Consider the following 15,870-nt stretch of genomic DNA (forward strand, 5'->3'; position numbering starts at 1 on the left):
ATCTTGGAAGGGGTAACCCCAAATCAGCAGATGATCTTGTCATGCAGGATTTTGGCCTATCCACTTGACAAGAGTTTCTTTGTGCATGGAATTAGCATGATGTATTTTGAGAATTGGTCTATGATGACTAGTACTGCATTGTAGCCCTTGGACTCTGGAAATCCAGTAATCATGTCGACTGAAATGTGTTCCCATGGTCGAGATAGTATAGCATTAGGATGTAGCAAAGCTGCCTTCTGCTGTGTGTCAGTCTTTGTCCTTTGACATGCTTCGCATCCCTGCACATAGGTTTCCACATCTCTTCACAGCCTGGGCCACCAGTACTCTCTCAAGACCAACTCTTTGGTCTTGTCAATACCTGGGTGCCCTGCAGAGATGTGATCATGATAGTGGGAGATAAGTTCTCCCCATAATGCATGGTCATGAGAGACATAGATAGGTTCATCGTAGAAAAGTAGGTGGTCCTTTTTGAAGACCCTCTTTTTATGGTTGAGACTTGAAGCGATCCCTCAGTCTCACTGTTGGTGATTGCTTGTCACTCATCTGATTTTGCCATGGATTTCCTCCTCAGTTGGCATTATCAGGGCATGGAAGAATTCTGGTTTCAAGAGGACAATATTGTCATTGTCCTTCTTGCCTTGGTCATGGTTGGCTCACTGACTCAAGAGGTTGGCCTTCCTATTGGATGCTCCCAGTTTGTGGTTGAGCATGAAGTGGTATTCCACTAGCTCAGTGACCCATCGCACTTGTCTGTGGTTGAGCTTTAGGGGCTTGCAGAAGTACTGCAGGTTTGAGTGATCTGTTCAGATTTTGAAATCTTGATGGGTGCCCATCACTCCTGTCAGGCCTGAGTTTCTGTCTGAAGGAAATGCAAAGTGCCACTGAAAAAATTTCCTTATATAGTTTCCATCTTGTCAAAAATTAGATTCTCCTCACCAAAATCTGATTTTTGACAGACGGAAACGTATCTAAGGAAACCTTTTCAACTCTGCAATCCATTTTCCTCAAATGTCCTTTGAGCCAAAATTGTTGAGGATCAGGAGTGCATGAGATAATGTCACCATTCTTTTAAGGCGATCATTATTGCCAGTAGTTTCTTGTCATAGATCTATGTGATCAGACACCATTTCCCTTCCTGTTCCTGCGACAGGATGGCACCAATTGCCCCTTTGCTGGAGTCCACCTCCATGCAAAACTTGTTGTAGTCATTTGGCATCGCCAGTATGATTCCTATTGCGAATTGGTGTTTGAGTTTCTCAAACACCTCTTTTTGTTTCTTTCCCCAGGTCCAGGAGACCTTTCCCATAAGTCTCGTCATTGGTTTGATGACAGCGCTATAGTGCCAGATGAATTGGTGATAGAAATTGGTGAACCCCAGGAACGATTGTAGTTCCTGTTTCTTGGAGGGTTCTGGCCAGTCCATAATACCAGCGATTTTGATTGGGTCCATCTTGATGCAGCCTTCACTGATAATGACTCTGAGGTACTCTGTTTCGAGTACCTCAAATTTGCATTTTTCTGCCTTCAGGAACAGTTTGTTCCTTCGCAGAATTTTTAGGACTTCCCACACTATTCTTCAGTGTTCCACCTTGTCTTTTGTGAAGATGAGGATGTCACCCAAATAAATGGTGACTTTCCCCTGAGCAATGAGATCTTTGAAGATATCATTCATCATCCACTGGAATGTGGCGGGTGAATTGGTGAGTCTGAAGAACATGACCAGGGGCTCATAGAGCCCTCAGTTAGTGTGAAACGCTGCCTTAAATTCGTCCCTGTCCTTGATTTGGACATTATTATATCCCCAACAGACATCTAGCTTAGTGAAATACTTCACATCCTTGAGCTTATCCATAAGGTCTGAGATAAGCAGCAAAGGGTAGCAATTCTTGATTGTCATTTCATTAAGTTTGCAGTAGTCTTGTACTGGCTGCAGCTTTCCATCCTTTTTCTTGACAAAGAAAAAGGGAGATGCCATTGGGGATTTAAAGGGTCAAATTCAGCCAGTTGCCAAGTTCTCATCGAGGAATTTGTCCAATTCCTCCTGTTCTTTTGGATTCAAGGGATATACCTTGCAATCCAAACTGGCATTGGTGTTAGGGATTAGTTCAATGGCGTGGTCCCAAGGTTTGCAAGGGGGAAGTTCATCAAAGTTTTCCTTGGCAAAGACATCGATGAAGTCCCTATAGTGTTTGGGAACGATTTCTTCAAACGACTTCATTTCCTTTCCCTTGTTAGCCTTGGCAGCCCATTCATTGGCTTTGTGCCCTATTGCTTGTATATGAAAGGCTTCTTCAAAGTCTATGATGAGGATCATGTCCCCATCTTCAACTTCAGTTCTCCACTGTTGCTCTGGGTCTTCGTCTGGAAGTTGGAATGGTATCTTGTGGCAATCACAGCATGCCAAGATCACCGAGCCTGTATTCCAGTTGATGAGTGGGTTGTGCCTTTGTAGCCAGTCATGACCCAGGAAAATGGGAGTTGTTTCTAGGTCCACGACTGCTAGCTCAATTTGTTCGCTGTGGTCTCCGATCTTGAGTCAGACCTCTGCAAACTTGGTGATATCACTGCCCTTGTTATGAGTGCCATCTACATTATAGACTGGAGTGGGGTGAGCTGCTTTATTCATGATAATACCATAATCACGGGTCCACTGTCAGTCGATAGTGCTTTCTGTACAGCCACTGTTGATCAGGGCCCCAACTGAATGATGGGCCATGGTATTGAAGGTTTCCAATTGTAGGGTGATTGTGACATTCTGTTCTTTCACTTCACAGACATACTGGGGGGGTTTGGTAAGCTGGTCCATATGTTTCAGCTTATTGTATTTGTCCAAATAAGACTCCCCAACTTGGGTTTCCAAGTTGGTAACCAATAGCTCATCCACCTCTGCTTGTCATTGAGGGTGGACCCACTGTCTGAGAAGTGTTGTCTTCTCTCCTGGAGTCTTGATGAGTCACATAGCTCGCTGAGTCCAGGCAGCTCCAAAGGGCTTCAGCCATTGAGAGTCTTGAGGGTACTCCTCTGACACTTGTGGCATTGGGGTCTTCCCCTCATCATCGCTGTCTGTAGGCTGCAAAGGCCCTGCTCCTACGACTGAGCAACCAGTCAGTTTCTTTTCACCTCAGTGCAGACACCCACTCAGGTTAGTTGGGATTTTACTGGATTTTGGAGAGTTCCATAAACTCTTTAAATAACTAGAATTGTCACCCTTGTCAGTGACTTCTTCTAAATATACATGTACCTGGGAAGGAGAGCCTCTCTCCCCTATTTAGCCTGCTTGATCCTTGTGGGCGATTGAGCTTTTCAGCTGGTGTCCTCTGTGATAGAGGTGGCCATGTCCTGGGTACTCTCGTTATTTGGTTCCACATGCAGCACTGGGTTTTCCTCTGAGGCTTTAGAACAGTTCGTCAATGGGTCCACTAGGCTCTGCCAGCCTTCAGCCTTGTCCTTAGACTTACCTGGGTTCCCTGACCTCACCGTCACTGGAGCAGTCTGTCATCAGGGAACCTTGATGTGCAAGGGGGATGTCAGTTCGCTATCGTCTAGAACCCCTACTGCTAGATGTGGTTTTTCCAGGAGTTTGACTATGATGTCATCATCTTGACCTCCCACATCATGAGCACCACTGTCAGGCAGCATGTCCTCACTTCCAGAGTTCCACGTCTGGATGTCTGTCAAACCAGAATTACTCCTAGCAGGGTACATGCACTCCAAAGAGGTATTTGCAGAGGTTTGCCCATTCAGTATCACTGGCATGAGGACTTGGCCAGTAGGGTTCACTGCCCCTTGTTGGGCAGGGGAAATCCCATCTACCCCATTGATTGGCAACCTCAAGGGTCCCCTGCCCACTTTTAAGTAAAAGCTTGGTGGCGGTGGTAGGCACGAAGTGTCCTGTCAGTCCTGGACCTTGTTCCTAGTTGTACCTGGACTCTTGATTCATTGATTGAGAACCCTGTTAGGATTCTTGATTGAATGATCAAGAGTTGCTTCTAGATCCTCAATTGGCTGATCGAGATCTGTCTCACACTGGTATGGCCTCGAGCTGCTAGTTGGGTCTGACCCTTTCATGCCCAACCCTTGGGGTTCATTGCCCAATGGGTGGTGATAATCCCCTGCTACACCATTTCCATTTTGTGATTCCTTTATGGTATGAGATGAATGTGGTATATTGTTACAAGTATTTACAGATACAACATAAGTGTGAATATTGGTGTCATAAGGTGCACCATGATAAACTCCAGCTGATGAAGTAGAATCGCTAAGTCCTACGCTAGCGTCTCTTTTATCTCCTCAACCATTGTTGAGCTAGCGAGGTCTTCTTCCTCTATTTCTGCTAGGACAGCTCTGAGATGGGTTGCGAAAGTTGATGGTTTCTTCTTCAGGAATTTTAACCACTTTGACTTGTCGGGCAGGCACTTATTGTCCTGCCTCTGGTGTCCAGTGTGTCTGCACCAGAAGCATCACTTTTCTCTTCTGAGACGATCAATGTCCATAGGTTCACCTTTACCACTGTAGGTGAATCTGGTGGTGTTTCTCCTGCTCTTCGAGCCACTTGAAGAGCTCTCTGCTGCTCCAGGCCTGGAGCTGGCAGTACTGCTGGGATACCTCCCACTTTGTGCGACATGAACTCAATAGTTCTCGTCCATCTGCAGGACTCTGCACCTTCACTTCCAGTAGGTGGTAGACCGCATATTATCTCCAGCCATAATGATCTGCTTGATATTAGGCTGTATTGTGAGGGTGAAGACTTCCTCTATTTCCTCGTTGTTGTGGAAGCGTTCAGCTTCCACGGCCATTTGTTCAAAATTTTCAAAGAATTCAATGGCTGTTTTGAACTGTGCTTGCTGCAGTTTCTTTCATAGCATCTGTTTGATCTGGACCTCCACTACTTCCTTGAAATGTGTTCGGACGTTTTCCTGGAAGGTTGCCCAGGCAGAGACATGATGCCTTTCACTGTGTGGATCTTTGTAGTGTCATTGTTGGCGGATCCACCAGTCTTTCGCAGTTCCACCAAATAGGTGGGCTGCAAAGACTACCCAACTTGGACCATACCCATGCATCTTGTTAAGTGTGAAGTACTGAGAGAAGGTCTTGAAGTAATATTTGCAGTCAGAGAAGAATCAATCCAGGTCACTGGCTTTTCCATAGAATTTGTCAGGGACCTGGATCAGTGTCAGTTTCATGTTTGACCAGGGGTTAGGCAGGTCAGGCAGCAATGGGGGATTTTCAGGGCAAGGCAGTGATCAAAGATTTTGATCACTGTGAGGGGATGGTGGTTGGGCTGGGGGTCGAGGTGGTACAGGTGGGGGTCCACCTCTGCTGCCTCCCTCCCCTAGGTCCTTCTGGGCTGCTGCTGCCTCCTCCTGGTATGGCTGGTGCAGGTCCACCTCCACTTCCTGTTGGTGCAGATTGGGAGGGGTCCTCGCCCATGCTATAGGTGTGGAAGATTCTTCCTCCTTGTGCGGCCTGGATTCCCAATGTGTTGGATGGTATCCATGCCAGGTCATGGATTGGTCTTTCTGGACCCACTATTTTTGGGGATCCCAGGTCTGAGAAGGACACTTTGCTGTAATGTCTTTCAGACACTATGAGTTGATCAGGGTGTATCATGTTCCAGTCAATGGTAGCATGATACCAGGTTTCAGTATGGAGGATGTTGTTTTCAATATCTAAGCTTAGGGGCACAGCATGGTAGGCTCTCCCCTGGTCAGATGTGACCCAAGTCATGCTGTACTGCAAGCGCTGACTTGTTCATTCTAACATTTGCTGCCATGTTAGATCATATACTTGTTGGTCCATAAGTTCCTGAGCTTGAACCCTGGATGAACTCGGGTGGCTCATCAGAGAGTTCATGATCAGGAGGCTTGTGATAGCCTCTCCACTGGTCGATGACCATTCCAGCTTGTGCCCAGGGGTCAGACCTGTTGTTGTGGTCAGGTGGAAAGCTGATGACCTGGTATTGGGAGAAAATTGTATGTCCTGCATATCAGGTCTCATTCTAGTCCCATATGCCTGTGATGTATCTGTAGTACTCATCCCAGATCTCCATGACATCAGCTTATCTGAAGATCCAGGGCCATAGCCCTGGGGGTGGGATGAAGCCTCCCTCATATCCTTCTGGTAAGAATCCTCCTTCTGGAGTGAGGAATGGCTCGAGCTCTGGGGCATCTCTCACCCTATCATACTTGTCATTGGCCAGGGACTGGAGTTGCTGGCAGATGGTGCAGTTACAGTAGGGATATGGATGGGGCTCAGTGCACTCAAGTTCCTCAGAGACACAGTTCGGGAGGATGATAGGATCTGGAAGGGGTTGGTTTTCAGCAAACCAGTCAAGGAGCTGGTCTCCCCTGGGGGTGTCGCCTGGGAAGATGACCCAATGGTCTTTGCTGTAGGGGGACATGGAGTGGGTGTAGTAGTCCAGGAGCTCCTCACTATTGTTGTCTGAGTACTCAGTGAATGTGATGTAGTTGGGTCCATCACCAATGGTGTCGCTGATGAATGGTTCAGAGATGTGGGCAAAACGAGGCTCAGTGAAGTTTCTGAGGTCAGCAATGGTGATGAAGTTTGGGGGAAGAACTTCGGATTTGGGTCAGGGAGAGAGCCAGATGAAGTCTGACTCATGGATGGAGTTGTTGTCCCACCAGGAGAGAGGTCCAGCGATCCTGTAGGTTCTATCAGGGGTGTGTGACCTAAAGGGGATTGGGGCTGTACTCCAGCCTGGCTCTGACAATTCATCTCCTCAATGTCCCTCTGCTGATCCCTCACTATCTGTCATACTATCCACCATTCATACATCTCATCTGTTTCCTCGTCCCCAGGTAGGGAGGAACAGATCTTTGACTTCTTTGAAGGTGGTTCTTCACCTCCATGCTCTATCTGCCATCCTCCAGTAGTTTCCTCTGATTCTTGCACTGATGATTCAATTGAATACATCAATGTAGAACCTTAAGGTGCCTCTCTAATAGAGGTGCTCTCCATTGTCGTTGAACCCTGGTATGGCAGCTGATAACTCTGTGGAGCCGATCAATGGCTCTCTGGAGTTGTCATTGTTGTCTCATGTTGTGGCATCCCAGAACCCCTCTGTGTTGGTCCAGTACTTGATTGTGAACTAGGGGTCTCCTGAGAAGTCTTCATCATTTGGAGAGATGCCAAGTCATCTGAGGTCTTCTTCCTGAAGGGAAACTTCTTCTTCACAGAGCTGATCCTCTCCCTGAGGCTTGCCCATGTCGGGGTAGTTTTCTCTGTTGGGTAAGGGGTGTCGAAGTGCTCTCTGCTCTCTCCTTGGCCTGAGTGTGATAGACCTGAGCCTGACAGTGCTCCCTGCTCAGGATGTTTCTGTTGATGAGCCATTGAGTCCATGTACTCTCCCTCTTCTGGGGGTTGGTGCTCTTTGGCATTGGGTTGGTTGGGTAAAATGGATAACTGCAACTGCAGTTAGTAGTATCAAGGTACTGAAGGTACTTCCAAAGATGATGGCAGTGCAGTCTGAGGGAGTGAGCAGTATAAAGTTTGTTGTACCACAACGAATGTTTATGATCTCGAGGTACGGTGGGTGCCATTTTACAAATAACAGGCTGAAGATTTGAAAGTATAACAGTGACTGCCTTGAAGCAGTACAGTTACCGTTAACAATGGTAAGGGTAGTAAGAGCAAGCTTCAGCTAAATGTTAAGCACTAACTCTAATCTGAACCAAGACTGGTCTCTATCCTGTCACTCGCATTTGGTGATTCAGTGTTAGAGGGTCCTTTGGCAGATTGCGAGAAGTTAGAGCATCACTTAGATAGCGAGAACAAGGAGCTTGTAAGAGTTAGGAGTGTATAACCCTAGCTGAAGCTGGGGTCTGAAGCCACAGCATAGGCTAGCTTAAATATATGTCAGGCTTGTACTAAAAATAGTGTCTACCAGGGTGCGTGCAACAAGAAGTGCACTTTGCAACAAATGGGGAGTGAGGACACCGAAAGAAGTGTGTCCCCAATGAATGAGAGTAAAGAGCACATATCACCTGTGTTGACATGGAACTCTATCTGAATAGACTATATCCCATAGACCACCCTCGACTAGCAGTTGACTCTTGTCCAACCACTAAGAAGCATGATACCATCAAGAGAAGCATGATGGTACATGCAGCACATTGGTCATCTGAGATGTGACAACTGTCAATTAGGGTGACAGCAACTGGGTAAACAGGTAAAAGGTGTGCTGTCAGAATATTGCAGGTCCATGAGATAAGATGGGTCAGTCTAGGATTCTGGGAGATGATAAGATAAGATAAGGAAAATAGGGGTAAAACTGTAATATCCTGGAGGATGATGACAAGAAATGATGATGTGAGGGATGATGATGTAGGGAACTGACATCACCAGCACAGCTATATCCATATAAATAAGTGAACATGCCGCTTATGCTGATAAATAATGTAAACCTGCAATTTTATGCCCAAACCAAGATTTGTGAGGAGCGAGGAGGGTGCAATGGGTGCTAATATATTCCAATTGAAGGATTATATAATACAATCCCACTGGCAGTGTTCCCAGGGTATATGACAACTGCAGAGTTTCCTACAGAGGATCTTGCTGCAATAAGAGATAATAAATCACCTTATCCTTACTGTATTGGACTGAAAAAGGCTCAGATTTAAGACTAAGGCTCTGGGTTTAGCATGGAATGTCCCATTCCTCTTTGATGATATTACTTTATATCTCCAAGTACATGTTATTCGGCAATCAGCATATGATATTTTATTGGGCAGACCATTCGACACCTTAATCAAGAGTATCATCAGAAATTATGCTGATGAGAATCAGACTATTACTATTCATGATCCTAATATCAGCAAAACTGCCACCATCCCAACTATTCCACATAGTAGACCTCGAATCCTTAACCATGTTCCATATTCTTGGAAAAATTGACTAGAAGAACCCATAGAGGACATAGAGGAGATCGCCCTTATCATCGAATTAGACACAAATCAAAAACCAAAGATTATTTCCTACATAGCATTAAATTCCAAATCAACTGCAGAACAGGTTTCTGCGCAATATTTATCTGCTTGTGACCCTAATAAATTCCCTATCCCTGCTACTACATTTACTCAATCACTATAGTTGTCTTCAGAATCACAATCTACCTATATTCCATCCTCCAGTCCAGAATTTTCACTTTCCAAAGACCGAGATCAGCTAATGCTGCTGTACTTGAATTCCTCTAGAAATTCTAAATCTGGTTACATTCCCCAGCCTCGAGACCACATGTATAAACTTTATGGATCTAATATTATTGGAGATCAATCGTATGAGCCCTGGTTCCCTGAGAAAGTCTCAGTATTTGTAGGAAAGAAGTATAAGCGTGTTGCATTGAAAACAAAACCGGTGCTTGCTACACTACCTGATAAATTCCATATCTTTTGCCATATTTATGGGGATCTCTTGGCTAATATTCTGACTCTATCATCTACCCCATCACCTTATACTCCTACTGAATGTTTTACTCCAGAAAGAAAAGAATATATTGACTCTATTTATAATGATGGATTTCTTTGGCCAGAAGAGATGAAGCTATTACATCACTTCCACTGCACCAAAGTCAAAGTTTATGCCTAAAAATACATTGACTTTGATCCAGTGTTCATGTCAGTACAGGATAAAGCCTTTGCTTGGGAAGACTCAGAACAAGGAAGTTTTAGACAAGATTTCTTTCCTCTCATTGATATTCCCATCATAGAACATACCCCTTGGGTACTACAAAATATTCCAATACCACCAGGAATCTATGCTGAAGTCTGTCGTATTATCAAAACCAAGATAGACGCAGGTGTATATGAACCTTCCAATTCCTCATACCACTCGAGATGGTTCATGGTAAAAGAAAGATGGCAAAAGTCTTCATATAGTTCACAGTCTAGAGCCACTCAACGAAGTCACCATTGCTCATTCTGGATTACCATCAGCTACAGATCCTCTCACAGAACATTTCACAGGACACGCATGCAGAGCTACTCTAGATTTATTCATTGGATATGATGAATGTTTACTAGCAGAATCCTCTCATGATCTTACTATTCAAACTCCTTACAGCACCTTAAGACTTGTAACGTTATCTATGAGTTGGACTAATTCCATGCCCATCTTCCATGATGATGTTACCTTTATTCTTCAACCAGAAATTCTGAATGTCACTATTCCATACATCAATGATGTTCCCTATTACTAAATTATTCTGCAAGGGCATAGAGTTCAAATTTGAGAAAGAAGAAATTGCTGCACAAGAAGATCTTAAAATTGCCATGAAGGATAGCCCAGCATTAAGGCCTCTTAATTATAATTCAACAGGAGCTGTCATACTTGCCATGGATACAGGGCCTGCCACTGTCAACTATTATCTTGCTCAATGTGACCCTGTCGATCTGTTGATCTGGTATTTTGGCAGATTTGGATCAATCATGCTCAATGAACGCGAGTGCAGATATTCCCAAGCAAAGAAAGAGATATTTGGTCTCTATAGAGCATTAGGAGATTGCAAAGTCTATTTAATCAGTCTTGCTACCTTTGTTGTAGAAGTTGACACCAGTGCCATCAAGAGTATGCTCAAAAACCCTGATATTGCACCTTCAGCTGCAGTAAACTGTTGGATCATCGGAATTCTCTCATTTCACTTCATCCTAGTCCATGTACCAGGTACCAAACATGGTCCAGATGGATTATCCCTATGCCCACCCCAACTAGGAGATCCTCCACCGCCTGAAGACGGGATGGAAGACTTCTTACACACTCATTATGGGCTGATGCATTTAATAAATTCGACTTCCCCTACTATTAATCCACCCATGACATTAGTATAATGCCTGTTACAAGATACTGAAGTCACAGCATTAGAAGAAACTCAGATGTTACCTTATTTAGCAGTACCCCGTATGGCAAAACAAAATCATCTAGATGAATGGCTTAATCATTTAATACCATGGTTCATCAGTTTGAAAAGACCACCTGGCTATGATGATATTGCCTACAAGAAATTCATGAAATATGCTGTTCAATTTTTTGAAAGAGATGGTAGACTTTGGTGTAAAAATCCGCAGGGAAAACACCAGTTTGTAGTATTCCCTCGAAGATGCATGTTTGTGATGATGTCTTGTCATGATGATGTCACACATAAAGGGTTTTATGTGACCCATGCCTTAGCTAAAGAATGCTATTGGTGGCTGGATATGAAGTATGACCTTGCATGGTTTGTAAGCACCTGTCATCTTTGTCAAGTATGGCAAACCTGCCAAATTCTTATTTCACCAATTGTTGCAATTCCAGCTCTGCTATTTTCAAAGATGTACATGGACACAATGATAATGCTGACCTCCAGACAGTTCAGATATATCATTGAGGGCTGGTGTTCACTCAGCCACTATCCTGAGTTCCATTGTCTTAGAAAGGAAACTGCTTGTACTATAGGAGAATGGATTTTTGAGGATATCTTATGCCACGAGCCTACAACCCGTGTCTTCGTCACGATTGCTGGGGCCCTCGTACCTCGGGACCCAGCAACCTGACTACGACATGGGTCTCTGGCTCATTGGGGCCTGCCCCAAACCCAGCTTTATACTTGGGATATTAGTTGAGTAAAATCCTTGTTAAATATAAAAAATCCATATTATGCATGTAGTAGAGCCTCAGGATATACAATATTTAAAGTGTCTGTACCTCTTTCTGTATCTGAAAAGAGAACTCGAATCCTTTGTCCTGAAGTACAGTAGCTAAGTGCTACATAAAGCTGTCCATGAGAAAAAACTGGAGTATGCAAATCCAACCCAACAAAAGTAACAGACTGGCCTTGGGACTTATTGATTGTCATTGCAAAGGCCAATCTGACTGGAAATTGACGACATGAAAAAGCAACAGGAAGTTCTGCTGTGTCTGCATTCAGTGTGATACATGGGATGAAGACAGTCTTGCCTGCATTGGTGCCACTAAGAAGGCAGCATTCCAATACATGAGGCTGGAATCGTGTGAGAATCATTCGTGTCCCATTGCACAGACCATTTGCTGGATCCAGGTTACGAAGAAGCATGAGAGGACATCCCACTTTGAGTGCCAGTTTTGCACATGGTAATCCAGAGGCATTGAAGTTTTGAAGAAATTCAACTGGATAAAGCATAGCAGCATCATCCAACTCATCCTCTATCATCTTGTCTGTGCTCCAATAAACAGTCTCCTGTCCTGGGAAAACCTTCTGATTGATTTCATCCACATCATCATTACGTCCAGAGAGAATTGTTCGTTCCAAAAAGAAGTGATCCTGAAAATGGCCAGCTGCAATGTTTGGGTAAATGTAATTGATGAGTCCAGAAAGTGAAGAGTTGGTAAGATGCATGGAAGGAGGAAGTGAGATGACATGATCTTCGGTGAGTCCTTCGCCTGCACCCACAGTAAGCAGCCAATGTGCAAACTCAATGTTTTCAGGAGTCTGATCCAGGTGCATATTTGTTTTCAAGTGAATGACCTGAATGTAAGGCCACAAAGGGGATTGACAAAATGAAGCTGCCACAATCTGCTCCCATGATCCTCATGGAACAACTGGCAATGTCTGACAAAAGTCTCCTAAGAGAAAAAATGAGCAAAGACAATCAATAAAAACCTAACCAATAATAATAACATACCACCAAATAATACAGTGATTCCACCAAAGAGTGCATTGTTATTGCAAATATCACAAAGAGTACAATCCACAGTCTCGATATCATGTTGGTTCTGCATAGGAACCTCATCCCAAATGATGAGTGCAGTCTGACAAAGAAGCTCAGCTAAGTGAGTCCCTCTGCGAATACTACATGTTGTATCATCACGTGAAGGGATTGGAATTTTGAAGGTGCTATGACTTGTACATCCTCCAGCTAAGAGAACAGCAGATATACCGGAGGAGGCACAGGTTAACACAATCTGTCCTTGAGCATGAACAGCGGCAGCAATAGTATTGCAGACAAATGTCTTTTCACCACCTCCAGCACTATGAAGAAATACTGATCTCCCTTGTTGATGAGTAGCAGACTCCACCACAATATCATAAGCCTCACGCTGCTCTGCATTGAAGGTTTGAAGGTTATTATTGACCAATTGCCGCAAAGATGGAATGTCGTATGCCAGCTGTGCTGCCAAAAGAGGGTTGTCCTCATAAGCAGCCCAGTCCATGGTAGAGGCAGGCATCTGAGTCCATTCAGAAAGATGTCGACCATGAGATCGAAGAAGCTTATCAATTAGATGCAGGCCAAAATCATAAAGCTGAGCTTCTGTTGGATTGGGAATATCATGCTGGTGAAGCTTGTATGCCAGATCATCACATATGTTCTCCTTGAACTGTTCCCACAGCTCATCTGGCTTTGCTGGCTGGTAGAAGAGAAGAAGTGTCACAAAAAGTGATCGCAACTGTGCTCCTGACTGCATAATGGCTGCCTCCTCCAAGCACTGTCTCCATTCATTGTCATCCTCCAGCAAACCCATAGCAATGCAAGCCTCTCTGAAGGTGGCATACTCCACATTATTGACTGTACACAGATGTCTAAATGATTGAGTGCCAGCAACAGCTGTCAAAAGTAGCTGAAGGTAAAACCGGTCACCAGAAGAGGGAGCAGCTTGATACATGCAGCCAATAGTGACACCAATCGTAGTATATTTTTGGCGTGGATTCCAGTTTTTCTTGTCCCAGGTATAATGAGCAGGAATCTCCTGATATAGATACTGCCATGCACTTGGATCTCTCTGGTTGAGTTCAAACCATCGTAGCAGAGTTGTAGATTTTGCATCAGCAGCAGCTAACACATTTTCAGCACTATCGTTCTCATTGTATGTGATCAACTGTTCATTGGGAAGATGGACATGAAGATGAACAACATTTGGCTCCTCCTGATGCAGCCAAAAAGAGAAGATTCGCCAGCATGATTCAATAGCAGAGATGTAGCGGGCATCCAAAAACTCCTTGATCTCATCCTTATCCCGAACCTCCAATGTAGTCCTGTCATGACCCTTGTAGATGTATTTGTGGATATATTTTATAGCCTTTACAGAGACACAGACCTCCACATTGATATGACAGTTGTAACGTGCACTGAGGTAGGGATTATATGGCACAACATCACGGTTGGTGTAGACAATTTGGGTTTGGCCACGCATTTTGACATACTTGCGACCATTATTAGGACGTGCCAGATTGGGATATCCATCAGTAGTGAACCCTGTCTGCTCATTAAAATCCTTTGGAAAGTTCTTTGAGTAGCAACCATCTTTCATGCAGCGCTCATTACAGGGACCATGCACCATACACTTGGTAACAACTTCATGGAGAATAGGGTGTGTTTCAGGATCAGGAATCTGAGCGCATGAGACTGAATCAGCATCAGCAGGAGAGCGAATCTTGTGGTCAGGATCCAGAAAAATCAGAAGATGCATATGAGGAAGTCCATGCTTCTGAAACTCGATTGTATGCACAATAGCTCTGACTTTGCCAAATATTCCACCCTTTTTGATTTCCTGCAGCAGAGCCTCCTTCTTCAACTGAAATACTCTGGCCACAATATCAGGTCGATCCTCCACCTTCTGATCAGGTCCATCTGTACGCTTCAGAGCCTCAACAATTTCTGGCCATTGTGGGTTTGCTGTCATTGTAAGAAAAATATCTGGCTTCTGCAAAGCTCGACAGATTGCCATAGAATCCTGATAAAGCTGATACATTGCACGTGGGCTGCCTGTATGTGATGATGGAAGGACAATACATTGGCCAGAGTTGCGCAATCCATCCTCATTATTGGCAGCATCCACTAACCCCTTATACAGATCTGCATGGAGGGTTTTCTGATTGTTTCGAACCCAGTTGAGATCACTTTGCTCAATTGATGCCCATGCATCCACAATATACTGCTGAAACAAATGGCCTCCTCTGTATAATGGAGCATCTGGCTCAATTGTTGGGCGCTCGTGAAGACGATATGCATAATACATGTGCTGAGTGACCATTTTATGCTCTGTGCGGGTGCTCCTTGCTGTCTCTTCCAGAGGTATATAGCGATTCCACCCCAGTTCTCCATATGGAAAGAGAAGAACATAGTGAAGAGGTTGGTAGCTTGGATGAAGTTGGCTGATGCGCTTGAGAGACTGATTGTGCATACGTAAGATGATATCCCGTTCATTCTTCACAGGCTCAGATCCATCTCCAGGAATGACAGCTGCTAACTCATCAGCTGTTGGAAGGTTGTATCGCCGACCATCTGTATCATCCCCCACATGCAATTGAACTTCCAGATTTGGATACTCTTCACGGGGTTTGTCCTTCATAATGAGATATGCTTGTCGATACAAAGGAACATAGGGATTTACATCGTGCATTAACCCCTGAAGCGCTGACATGATCTCTGGCTTTAGATTGGGATTCCGGTGATTACGCATTCCTAATGCTTCCATCGGATCATGTATATACAGCTGCGCATAAGACATATCCTCTCCTTCTCTTGGTAGCAGAGATCCCATTTGATGATGAAGCTCTCCTGATACACGAAAGCAGTATGGTCCTGAAGAGTTGGTAATCGCTTGATCAACCTTCACTGCTACTGATGTGAATGCCAAAGCTGCATTGTACTGTCGGATATTTTTTAAAAAGGTATTAGACATCAGGCTGACACCACACAGAAGATTATGGAGAACGCCAGGAGCAGGAAGAAGGTGAGGCAGTTTGACCTGTCCTTGCAAGCAGCATAGGCCAAAATGGGGTCTGGTTCTTGACTTGGATTTAAGACGCTCATTATACCAATGTGGTGCACCACAGTATTCACAAAGCCACTTCATCTTTCCAATGCTATGTTGAGAATGTGGTTCAACATATGGACGTCTTGC

General features: G+C 44.4%; 2 protein-coding genes across 2 annotated transcripts; both read right to left on the reverse strand.

Moving 5' to 3' along the window:
* Positions 1 to 12,762: 12,762 nt before the first annotated feature.
* Positions 12,763 to 13,254, reverse strand: EV420DRAFT_1246003 (PIF1-like helicase-domain-containing protein; the record flags this gene model as incomplete). Its single annotated transcript, XM_060466690.1, has 1 exon — positions 12,763 to 13,254. A coding segment is annotated over one exon (492 nt), but the record flags the coding sequence as incomplete, so codon positions are not given.
* A 1,704-nt stretch (positions 13,255 to 14,958) lies between these two features.
* EV420DRAFT_1244047 (uncharacterized protein) lies at positions 14,959 to 15,870 on the reverse strand (the record flags this gene model as incomplete). The annotated part of the gene is made up of 1 exon (XM_060466663.1): positions 14,959 to 15,870. A coding segment is annotated over one exon (912 nt), but the record flags the coding sequence as incomplete, so codon positions are not given.

The sequence above is a fragment of the Desarmillaria tabescens genome (assembly GCF_030435595.1).
Source record: "Desarmillaria tabescens strain CCBAS 213 chromosome Unknown EV420scaffold_187, whole genome shotgun sequence".
Lineage (NCBI taxonomy): Eukaryota > Fungi > Basidiomycota > Agaricomycetes > Agaricales > Physalacriaceae > Desarmillaria > Desarmillaria tabescens.